Source organism: Zophobas morio, unplaced genomic scaffold (assembly GCF_036711695.1).
Source record: "Zophobas morio isolate AGI-343-1 ecotype UQ-CSIRO unplaced genomic scaffold, CSIRO_AGI_Zmor_V1 ptg001080l, whole genome shotgun sequence".
Classification (NCBI taxonomy): Eukaryota; Metazoa; Arthropoda; class Insecta; order Coleoptera; family Tenebrionidae; genus Zophobas; species Zophobas morio.
The window spans coordinates 297-10,098 of NW_026973180.1; the positions used below are offsets into that span (position 1 = coordinate 297).

A 9,802-nucleotide genomic window follows, 5' to 3' on the forward strand; every position below is an offset into this window, starting at 1 on the left:
TAGGAAATAAAGATAAAGTGCTCTCCCTTTTTTTTAATATTTTTTTCAAAGTATATGAAGGTAAACATTAGGCATTACTAATTTTAAAAAAGAAGAAGATGCAAGAGCAACTACATAATAAATCCCTCTCAATTCTAACAAATATTGAGGAAATGGTTTATTTTTTAAAATATTTTCTAATTTATTACAGCTTATAATTAGTTAGATTAATTCCATAGAGTTTTCAATGATTGAAAGAAAAATTTTTGATAGTTTAAAAGAAGGTAACCGGCTTCTTCAACTTTTAAATAACGAGTTGTCTATAGAGAAGATTAATAAGTTAATTGATGAGACGGCGGAGGCAGTTAAATACCAAAAGGTGCAGAGGTTGCTATATTTATTCAGGGTTGACGTTTATGGTTTTTCTTATATAGGAAGTCGAAGAAATATTAGGACAAAGCTTGTCTCCTCAAGACGAGGCAGAAATTACTTCTGAACTTGAGTCCCTGCTAACAAGCTCGCAAGAAGTAATAGATGCATAATTTCTTAACTTTTTGGCACTTTACGCGACGACCATCTATTTATTTTAAAGGTTACTCTTCCTGACGTGCCCTCAAAGATTCCTGACACTGCTCTCTCTTCTAAACAAATTGTAAAAACCAAAAAACAGTTGGCGACTTTTTCGTAGTGATTAAAAAGCTTACATTCTATTGCAACTTGTTAAACAATAGTGTGATACTTTAAAATTAACTATCTTCCTTAAACTTTATATAACGAGATTTAATAATAAAAATTTTTATAAAAATAAATTGTTACATTTCGCATTTGCTTGAAACACTTAAACCACTTATATTAAATATATAGTAGCCTTATAATTAGTAAGTATTAACCAATCTTTACTTAAACCTGACAACTAAATTATAAATAAAAGTTACGTAATAATAAGATAACCAAAAATTTATTTGAAAGTAGCCAAGCAAAATTATTTTTTTTCTGCAGGAATTTATATTTTATAAGTTCTGGATCGTAATTAGAGCTGTTTGGACCTAAAAGTTAACCCTGTAGCTACTCAGCAAGTTGAGAGGGCATTACAGTCAGTATCTTATAATTTGAAATATTAATTTAGAAAAAAATTTTTTTTCTCCATTAGAGCTTGAAGTTAATGTTAGCTTATACAAAATTGTAAACACTTTGATAGTTCTCAGCGCATGACTTTTAGTTTGTTACACGGCATTCTAATAGCAGGAAAGGGAGAGAAGGGGTTAGAGTTCCTGTCAAAGAGGTGGAAAGGCTGGTTCAAAGAAAACTTTAAAAAAAAAATCAACCGGCTTACGGACGATGAAGTTATGAAAAACAGAATCTCTTGAAAACGTTTTTATAGAAAAACTAGTGGTGTGCAAATATGATTCCGTAGCACAACTCTTCTTATTCTATCTACGGTATTTAAAAATCTTTTACGTAACGTTTACCGAAAAAAAATTTTTTTTATTATGTAAAATGTTATACAACACCTGATATTTCTTATAAAAAACTTTAAAAAAAAAAATAAGAAAAACTCAAGTGTGCGTTTCTAAATAAAATACATGTGAGACATATATATATTAAGGTTAGCACTTAAGAAAAACATTGAATATAAGTAAGTAGTGATAGCAGTACCTAAACCAAACGTTAGTAGCTCTTCTTACTTTTTAATTTAGTGAACAGGTGTGAAGTATTTGCAATAAAGTCTAATGGTTAAGCTAGGAAACAAAGACAGTGGAAAAAGCTACGAGTGTAAGAAAATTTTAAAAAATAACAAAAATACACTAAATATTTTATAACCACAAAAATAATTGTAAATAAAAACATACATGGTCTATACATAGATGACCTTTATAAGTTAAAGGTTTCACTTCTATCAAAGCAGATATGGGGCTAAAAGTAATCCATTACTACAGTTGATATATTATTTAAAAGCTCCACAAAGAACATGTAAAATATGTAAACTAAGCTATATAAATAATTCACTATCGCTGTATTGTTTTTATATTTTACTAAAGTGGCATATTAGCTCACATTCTATGTCGAATTTCATTATGTAACTTCACTATTAACGAATTTGAGATAAAATTATAAACACAGTAAAAACAAAACTAGCGAACACAAAAAAGTACCATACATATATAAAACTCAAATACCCATGAACGTATGCGTATTTGGAATAACAAAACTTTAAGACAGTATTAGTGTTCGAAGGTACGCATATATTCTGAGTACCTTATAAGACAGTCAACCGCCATACCTTCTCAGCTAAGGATAAAATATAACTTCAAACAATACTGCGCACAACGTTATATCTATAATTGTAGGTGAATGGCCTACAAAACTTCACGTTGCAACAATTAGTTTTCCCTAGTTCCACACACTCGTACCTAAAAACTAACAAAGCCTGAATGAAAATAATATCGGCGCACGCCCTCCATAGAAAAATAAAAGGCAAACCCGGTCGTCGCTGTTGTTGTTTAGCACATATATCTTTTCATTTCTTATATAAAAAGCATTTCGCCAAAAAAAAACAATAATGAGAAATAGGCCTGGTGTTATTGGCGTTCAAAATAAGCAACAGCTAAAGGTTTATAAACATATGCTACTTATTGTTTTTCTTTCGAATGACAATAATACTTCTTTTTACCCTACTACTTTCGAAAAATCAATAGTCGCTTATGGACAAAGAAGGTAAAACAATAAACGAAGAGTCTATAAAAACGGTACCGTTTTTTTATTATCAAAATTACACTTCAAAGTTAGACTATCATTTCAAGATGACCGAACAAATGGAACTATTTAAAAGTCAGATAGAAACCTTTTCAAAGTTTAATAATTTTAAAAAATTTATTTTTTTTTTACTAATTTTAAAAGTGTTTATAGAAATCACAGACATGAGATAATAAAGAATCCGGAGTTAAGAACTTACTTTCTCCGAATGTGTTCTCATTGTGGGATAGATCCACTGGCTTCCAGCAAAGCCTTTTGGTATTTAAACTTCTTTTTATTTTCTAAGCAGTAAAAAAATAATAAATTTTTTTTGTTTAAGGGCTAAATTTTTAGGTATAGGCGATTATTACTACGAATTAGCAGTGCATATCGTACAAGTGTGTTTTGCTTCCCAAAAGAGTAACGGAGGTAATTACATAAAATCTATTAATTATTTAGAAAAGTAATACGTTTCTATATTGAAGGTATAATGGATTTAAAAGATGTTCTTGCTGCTGTTATATCCATAAGAAGCAAACACGCGCAACAGCCTACCATAAGCGATTGTAAAAGAGCAATAAAAAAAATTAGAGGCAACTTTACTGAAATTTATTTACTCTGCAGTACTATTCTGATTGCTTTATTAAAGAAACTCGGAAAAGACCTTGTGATAGTAAAATTAAACGAGAGGGAGCTGGTAAGGTCCGTCCCTACCGAGCTGAACAACGACCACACTGCCATTCTGAACCTGGCAACTGTTACGCTTTTTAAAAAAAATTAACTTTTTTATACTAAACAATAAAATATTCAAAATTAAGAAATTGGGATTTATAACGGAACAAATTTTAGAAGAAAACTTGCGGTGGGAAAAAATCAGAATTGCCACAAGTTTAGTAATAACTTTTTTATTATTATTTTTTTCCTGCCAATAACTTAGAATATATACTGTCAGGAGTTTTTAATAAAAGAAGGTTTTTGTTGGATTGATAAAAATGAAGGGGTTATCAGCTTCTGGTTTCCAGCATTCCTGAATAAACCCATCTTATAAAAGCGTACCACACATTGAAATTCGGCAAGAGAAAAAATTGTTTCTGATAAAGTTTTACTTTCGGATCCTCTTCGTTATGATCAGGACATAATAAACTTTTTCGAGGGCTTCTCCCTCTTCAGCTTTTTGTTCTTTTTCTTTATATTCTTAATGGTCAGTTTCATATCAAGCGCAAACGGATCAACGCTGGAGAGCTCTTCCCGCAGTGCCAAGTCTTCCTCCTTGATTTTAGGATTCTGCGAAGTTGATCTCTGGGATACGGCAGAATTCCTAGTCTTTCTTTTGGAAGTAAACAATTTGTCTATCTCGTCGGCCAAAGGGGTCTCCGCTAAAATAAAAAAAAAAAACAATCCCCGAAAGACGCTTACGAGCAAGAAAGATGCAAAATTGCGGGACCTCTTTTTCTTTTATTCTGTACAAGTTTGCTGTCTAACCGAAAAAGCTCTTAAGAAAACTCTAAGCACTTATAAAATTGTAGCAAAAACCAGAAGAATCAGGAGTCTCTTCCAAGATGTCCTTAAACAGTTCCTGCTTTTTCTGGTTGGCCTCCTGCTTTTCCAGCCACGCCGTTTTTTTCCGCTTATAAAAATCAATATTGCATTTCTTCATCTATATAAAAAAAATGATGGTGAAAGGCTTAAACAAGTAATACAGTGAAGCCCCTTTCGTACCACAATTTTTCCGTACATGTTGGAAGAAATCTGCTGCTCTTCGCCAAGCAGCGAGTCTGCTATAAACTCCTTGAAAGCGATGTCGGCGCTGGCCCAAATGGCCTCCAATACTCGACTGCCATACTTATCCATGGCCAACTAAAAAAAAGTTCGAAACAATTAATATATTTATAACAACACAGGACCCGAGCGAGCTGGTTTTTCACACGCTTATAAATCTTTTTTTTCCTCGGCAGATCGATCCGGGAGGTCAGAAAGGCTTCCATCACAAACGAGCCTGAGGAGGCCTATACAGAGATGCTCAGCAGGTCAGCAGAGAAAAGTGCTATACCGTGCGGATCTTTGCAGAGAGCCAGAATCTCGTCGGGTTCCATCGTCAGCAGACTTTGAATCAATGGCTCAACTGCATTTTGCTGGAGTTTAAAAGCATTCATAAGAATGGAAGCCCTTTTACAGTAAATATAATACAGGTTTGTTATTTTTCCTGGCAAACACGAGAAAACCCGAAGTAAGTAGTGGTCTCCGTAGAGCCATCCTCAGAAGAGTACATTTCAAAAGTCAACAGTCGGAGGACACACGGCACAGCTATACAAAAATATTGTTGCTACAATAATCAATTCTATGTTAGTCAATACTGTATTTAAATTTGGAGGACTCCTGCAAATGAAAAGCCTTCAACAGAGAATTAACTACTTTCTTCTGGTAAATCTCGCTCTTGCATTTTTATTATAAAGAAATCGCCAGAATACTATACAAAATTAATTAGCTTTTCCTCACCAGCCCGATAGTAACAGCAGTCAAGGCATCCACAACTCCAAAGTGTCCAACGGCCAAAATATCTTCAATAGTATTTACCAGTTCACCAACAACTTGCTCTTTGAGCACAGAATCTTCAAGATTCCTTAAAAAAAATATTACATTAAAAAAAAATTAAAAAAAGAAAACATCACCTCATAAAATGCTGAACCACGTAATTTCCTACAGGATGCAAGGAATATTCCAGAAGATGATTGCGGAAGACATCTATATAGAGTCAATAAGCAGCACAACCAATCATATATGGATTCTGAAAAAAAATGTACTCAGATACAAAGATCTATAAGTGGTGTGACTAACTGTAGAAAAAACGGTTTCCATAGTTCGACTTCCGAGCTACCGTAGAAATTAAATTAATCACGAACGAGCCTTAGGAAACCCACAAAAGCATGAAGCACGCACGTGGTGAAAAATAAAAGTTGTGCGAATGTGCTCGGCGTCCACTGCTTCAGTCGTCCCGATCCGCAGTAGCTTCTGTATAATAGCAGCGTGCTGTTTATAACTGTGCTTTTTGGAAAGGATCAACAGTGCTTGAACGACGTGACTATAATAATAACAAACGTTATTTTAATTCTTCTACTCTTAAAATATTGAAAGCGAGTCAAAGTAATAGTATAAAGATCTCCACTCTCTCCAAAAAAAGGGCACGCGCAAAAAATTAACTGAATCTAAGAAGCTTATAACTGCCGTCTCCGATAATCTCACGAATGCTAATAATACAGGAAAGTGCGGTCTGCCTAAACTATTGGTCTCCATTTTTTACTTGTAAAAATAAAAAAAAGCCGCATGTACATTTGTAGCTGCGGTTTGCCATCAACAGTAAAATAATAATGTTAGTTAAAAATTGTATAAAAAGGTAATTAAATATAGTCTAAAAACAAATCAAACCAAAAACAAATTGAAACTAAAGATATAAATTAATAAGAAAACTAAAAGCTGACATAGATGGGCTTTTTTTAAAAAAAGGAATTTGGCTTTAGAGCAGCGCAATAAAAATAAGGAGCAGAAGTAAATTTATTTAATACTAATAAAAATTATATAATTAAAGAATATAATTTATCCAAAAAACTAACCAAGCTATGCTATGAGTAGAAAAATCCACCAAATCACATGTATCCACAATCCTAATTACTAAATCTTCATACAAACCTTTAAATTCAGGAGGAACTTTGTATGCCACTGAGCTCTGCTTACACATCAAATAAAAAGATAGAAAGAAAAGTAAAAATAATAAGAAAAACTAATTAAAAAAAATTTTATTATAAAAAGTTTACCAAAAAATAGTAAACCTTTCATAATCACTTTTTTTAAATTTTTTATTTTATAAAATTATAAAAAAAAATAAAATGAGACGCATTTCAAGGCCGTCTTCTTAGCTTCAGTAAAGCCAATCGATGATTTTGATCGAACGAGTCGTTCATCGACGAATTGGCCGCATAAAAGGCCGAGAAGAACCCGTAAAACATGGCTCCCATACGGGTCATACGCCAAGGAAAGCCAATCTTCAGACTTAGAAAAATAATTAAATAAATTAAATTTACAAAAATAACCATAGTACCAATTCTTCAAGAAAAAAGTTAATAATTTTCTGCATTGAATAATAATCTTTGGCTTCGTCCGGGTTCTATACAAAGATAACGACTGTTAGAGAAAAATTGAAACCCTTAAAAGTTAAAATAAAAACATTCACTCCATTAACGACTTCTCTCTGAAGAATAGGCAAACTTAAACGTAAAAGTGTTTGCAAAACGTGCGAGGCAAATTTATCAACGCATAAATCTTTGTAACTTTCCGCTAGACGACCAAAAAAAACCCGGATTTGAAAATCATTAGCAATCGCTAACAATTTTTCACAAACTCTGCTACCCGCTTAAAATAAAAATTAAAAAAATTTTACAAATTTTTTTTTTTTTTTTAAAAAAAGTGCTAACCTCTATCCGTGACAAGCTTTAATTCCTTGCCATCAATGCTTTTAAAAACATTATCAATAAATAAAGTTTTATCTTCAGCACAATCAAAGTTATTTTCATCCATAAGTTTTTCAACTTTTGTGAAGTATTCAAACTCATCTAAAATATTAATCCGTTTAATATTAAATCTTAGTAATTTAATAATATAAGTTGCCTAAAGGCAAAAAAGTGCGTGGAACCGTCTTCCTATTACCCGTTCTTTTCCTTTTGACTGGATTACTGACGTAAAAAAGCATATTAACTCTAAGTAGGAAAAAAAAACTAATATACAAAAAAAACTAACTCCCAGAATCTTTGGTTTTTTGGAAGAGCAGGCATATTTAACTGACTTTAGTGGTAGATCAACTTTTAGGCATAAACTTAAAAGCAGCGAAGGAAGAGGGCCGGTTGTCTCTCCCGCTTGTTTAACTACTTAATACAAGCTTTCAATTTTCAGTTATCAAATTATTAGATCTAAGAGGTAATCTTTATTCTCTTTGCCACGTGTAGCTTTGAAATAAATGTTTGAGTAAAGTTTGAATTCTTACTCTGCCATAAGTCGGACGCCCGCCTTAAGGAGTCAAAAAATAAAGTTCGGGATCTTAACAACTCAAATTAATATTCGAAGTTAACATCTACAGCTTTATCTCGATGTGCTTAGTAGCTAGTGTCATCTTTACGACCTCCTTATCACCGCGAAAATGCTTCTTATAACAGATACGCATTGAATTTCAACAGCATGGGAATTTCGTGGTTGTCTTAAGGTGAAAATACCTTAGGGATCTGAGTTGTCAAGAGATCCGCACGTGAATATCGTCATGTAAGTGTAGGCAGCGACCCGGGCGGTATATTCTCTCTCGTGCAGCAAAAGTAAGCTTTTCGTTGTCAATAAGCGTGTAAGGTCGATTATGACGTACGCAGCCTACAACAATAAAAAAACACTTATACAGATATACAAAAATTTAAGGAATGAGCAAATTTTAAAAAAAAAAATTTGCACAAATTGGAAAAAGAAATTTTTGAATTCCATTAACAACAGAATATATTAAATGACAGATTTAAATTGAAAACACCAAATTAGGACATAAAACAAGAAATAGACATAATTTTGTGATACAAGAATAGACCAATCAGCCCCTATCCAGTTACACATTTTTAAATTTTTCCATCTGTCTAGCAAGGGTGCCCGTGGAAAACCTAGTACACTCGCATTCATATGTAGTTAATTATATAATTATATATGTATTATACGAACGAACTGAACGCCGAATCTATGTCTTCGTCTTTTGGATGCAGATGTATATCAGTTCAATAAACTTGCTATTCACTTTATATCAGTTTTATTGTTATAAGAGCGCAACTCGGACTACGCAAGTGGGGGGAGGGGGGAGGGAGTTCTTAACTAACTCATCTCAAAATTATTTTTACAAATTCGGGAGCAATTTAATTATAATTTTTTTTTTGAACAGTATACGGGGTCTTAGAAGAAAAACTATATATTTTGAACAATTAAGTTTCCAATTATGTTTTATATGCTAATATAAAAATATTTTTACACTTTCTGAAAAGGTAAAAAAAGAGCTGACCGACAAGGAATAAAATATCAATAAAAACCTATTTTTTTTTTAATAATCAAGCTGAGTCTTTTTACAACTCGGCAGTAATCGTCATCCTCTGCTCAAGAGCGGTAAAGCAAACCGCTAACAAATGCATCGTGGATCGTGCGCCAGATACACAACACGCAGGTTACACTTTAGCGCTGATCACAATCTTCAAATGCAATTTCGTCGCCCTTTACGATCGGTTAGCCAAACACTCTAATCGTCATTTAGCCAAAGAGCTTACAAGTCATTAGCAATATAATTTTATAGATTTTAGAAATTTTTGTTTTATATGGCTTTTATTTAGGAAAAATAGGTAATCGTTCAAATAATAAACACATTCAAGGTTGATTTTTAAAAATTCAATTAGTTTGATTCGGAACCAAAAAATAATTACTATAAATTAAAGCCAGTTAAAACAACTAACTTTATTAGCTGACTTTCTAAGTTCTGTTGGTCGATAAATCACTTTTTCTCAGCCAAAAAGTATATAGGAAAAAACTAACAAGGTAAGGACGCCTTATAATGTACATTAGTGGATAACTAACTAAAATAAAATTTTGACTGCCATAGTCTTAGTGAATTGAACTTTATTGTCTACGTTATTGATTCCTGTAATCCTTTACAATTTGATTTTTACTCTTGAATAGTCAACACATGTATATGATCTTAATTAATATTTAAATAATACGACTGTACGCAATATAATTTCTAAAAAAGTATTATAATTACCACAAACCAAACCTCTGCTCTGAGTTATAAATTAAATAGTGTTAGTATTTAATTCTAAGAACATAAATAGGTTACTTTATTACAAAATTTATATATTACAAATTATAAATGATAACAAGAAAACTTGAATTATATACTAAGCTAGAGAACTATTTTTATATTTAACGACCTGGTGCACAATTGGGTAAACCCTTATTACAGTTACAGGCACAAATTCAAGGCCCCTGCGGGTTCAGCAATAGCGTGCGCCGTCTCATTGTTCGTAACTAAATT

The 9,802-nt window shown here is 32.3% G+C and overlaps 2 protein-coding genes and 2 long non-coding RNA genes across 4 annotated transcripts; 2 read left to right on the plus strand and 2 right to left on the minus strand.

The window, feature by feature from the left end:
• The first annotated feature begins 251 nt into the window (after positions 1 to 251).
• LOC135122316 (uncharacterized) lies at positions 252 to 677 on the plus strand. The gene is made up of 3 exons (XR_010279329.1): positions 252 to 358; positions 414 to 506; positions 572 to 677. It is a non-coding gene; the product is annotated as an uncharacterized LOC135122316 (long non-coding RNA).
• Positions 678 to 2,453: 1,776 nt separating this feature from the next.
• LOC135122318 (vacuolar-sorting protein SNF8-like) lies at positions 2,454 to 3,739 on the plus strand. Its single transcript, XM_064046515.1, has 9 exons — positions 2,454 to 2,590; positions 2,676 to 2,726; positions 2,781 to 2,830; positions 2,887 to 2,991; positions 3,053 to 3,141; positions 3,198 to 3,278; positions 3,337 to 3,469; positions 3,531 to 3,605; positions 3,665 to 3,739. The coding sequence occupies exons 1-7, from the start codon at positions 2,540 to 2,542 to the stop codon at positions 3,345 to 3,347; spliced, it is 438 nt and encodes a 145-aa protein (XP_063902585.1). The 5' UTR covers positions 2,454 to 2,539; the 3' UTR covers positions 3,348 to 3,469; positions 3,531 to 3,605; positions 3,665 to 3,739.
• Positions 3,740 to 3,830: 91 nt separating this feature from the next.
• On the minus strand, positions 3,831 to 6,358 carry LOC135122317 (nucleolar protein 9-like). Its single transcript, XM_064046514.1, has 13 exons — positions 6,321 to 6,358; positions 5,650 to 5,791; positions 5,514 to 5,583; positions 5,382 to 5,454; positions 5,209 to 5,332; positions 5,067 to 5,145; positions 4,935 to 5,016; positions 4,763 to 4,878; positions 4,617 to 4,708; positions 4,432 to 4,569; positions 4,246 to 4,369; positions 4,157 to 4,189; positions 3,831 to 4,088 (listed from the first exon to the last, which is right to left on the minus strand). The coding sequence occupies exons 3-13, from the start codon at positions 5,566 to 5,568 to the stop codon at positions 3,841 to 3,843; spliced, it is 1,164 nt and encodes a 387-aa protein (XP_063902584.1). The 5' UTR covers positions 5,569 to 5,583; positions 5,650 to 5,791; positions 6,321 to 6,358; the 3' UTR covers positions 3,831 to 3,840.
• On the minus strand, positions 6,358 to 6,995 carry LOC135122319 (uncharacterized). The gene is made up of 4 exons (XR_010279330.1): positions 6,932 to 6,995; positions 6,806 to 6,871; positions 6,601 to 6,756; positions 6,358 to 6,433 (listed from the first exon to the last, which is right to left on the minus strand). It is a non-coding gene; the product is annotated as an uncharacterized LOC135122319 (long non-coding RNA).
• Positions 6,996 to 9,802: the final 2,807 nt, after the last annotated feature.

Bases quoted from the DNA above. Each gene is read 5' to 3' on its own strand.
- LOC135122318 (XM_064046515.1), top strand. From the start codon at position 2,540: ATGAGAAATAGGCCTGGTGTTATTGGCGTTCAAAATAAGCAACAGCTA. The intron at 2,831-2,886 runs GTTTAATAATTT...AAGTGTTTATAG, and splicing joins CAGATAGAAACCTTTTCAAA to AAATCACAGACATGAGATAA. The intron at 2,992-3,052 runs GTATTTAAACTT...TTTTTGTTTAAG, and splicing joins GCTTCCAGCAAAGCCTTTTG to GGCTAAATTTTTAGGTATAG.
- LOC135122317 (XM_064046514.1), bottom strand. From the start codon at position 5,568: ATGGAAACCGTTTTTTCTACAGTTAGTCACACCACTTATAGATCTTTG. The intron at 5,017-5,066 runs GTATTGACTAAC...ATTTTTGTATAG, and splicing joins GTCCTCCAAATTTAAATACA to CTGTGCCGTGTGTCCTCCGA. The intron at 4,879-4,934 runs GTTTTCTCGTGT...TTACTGTAAAAG, and splicing joins GAGACCACTACTTACTTCGG to GGCTTCCATTCTTATGAATG.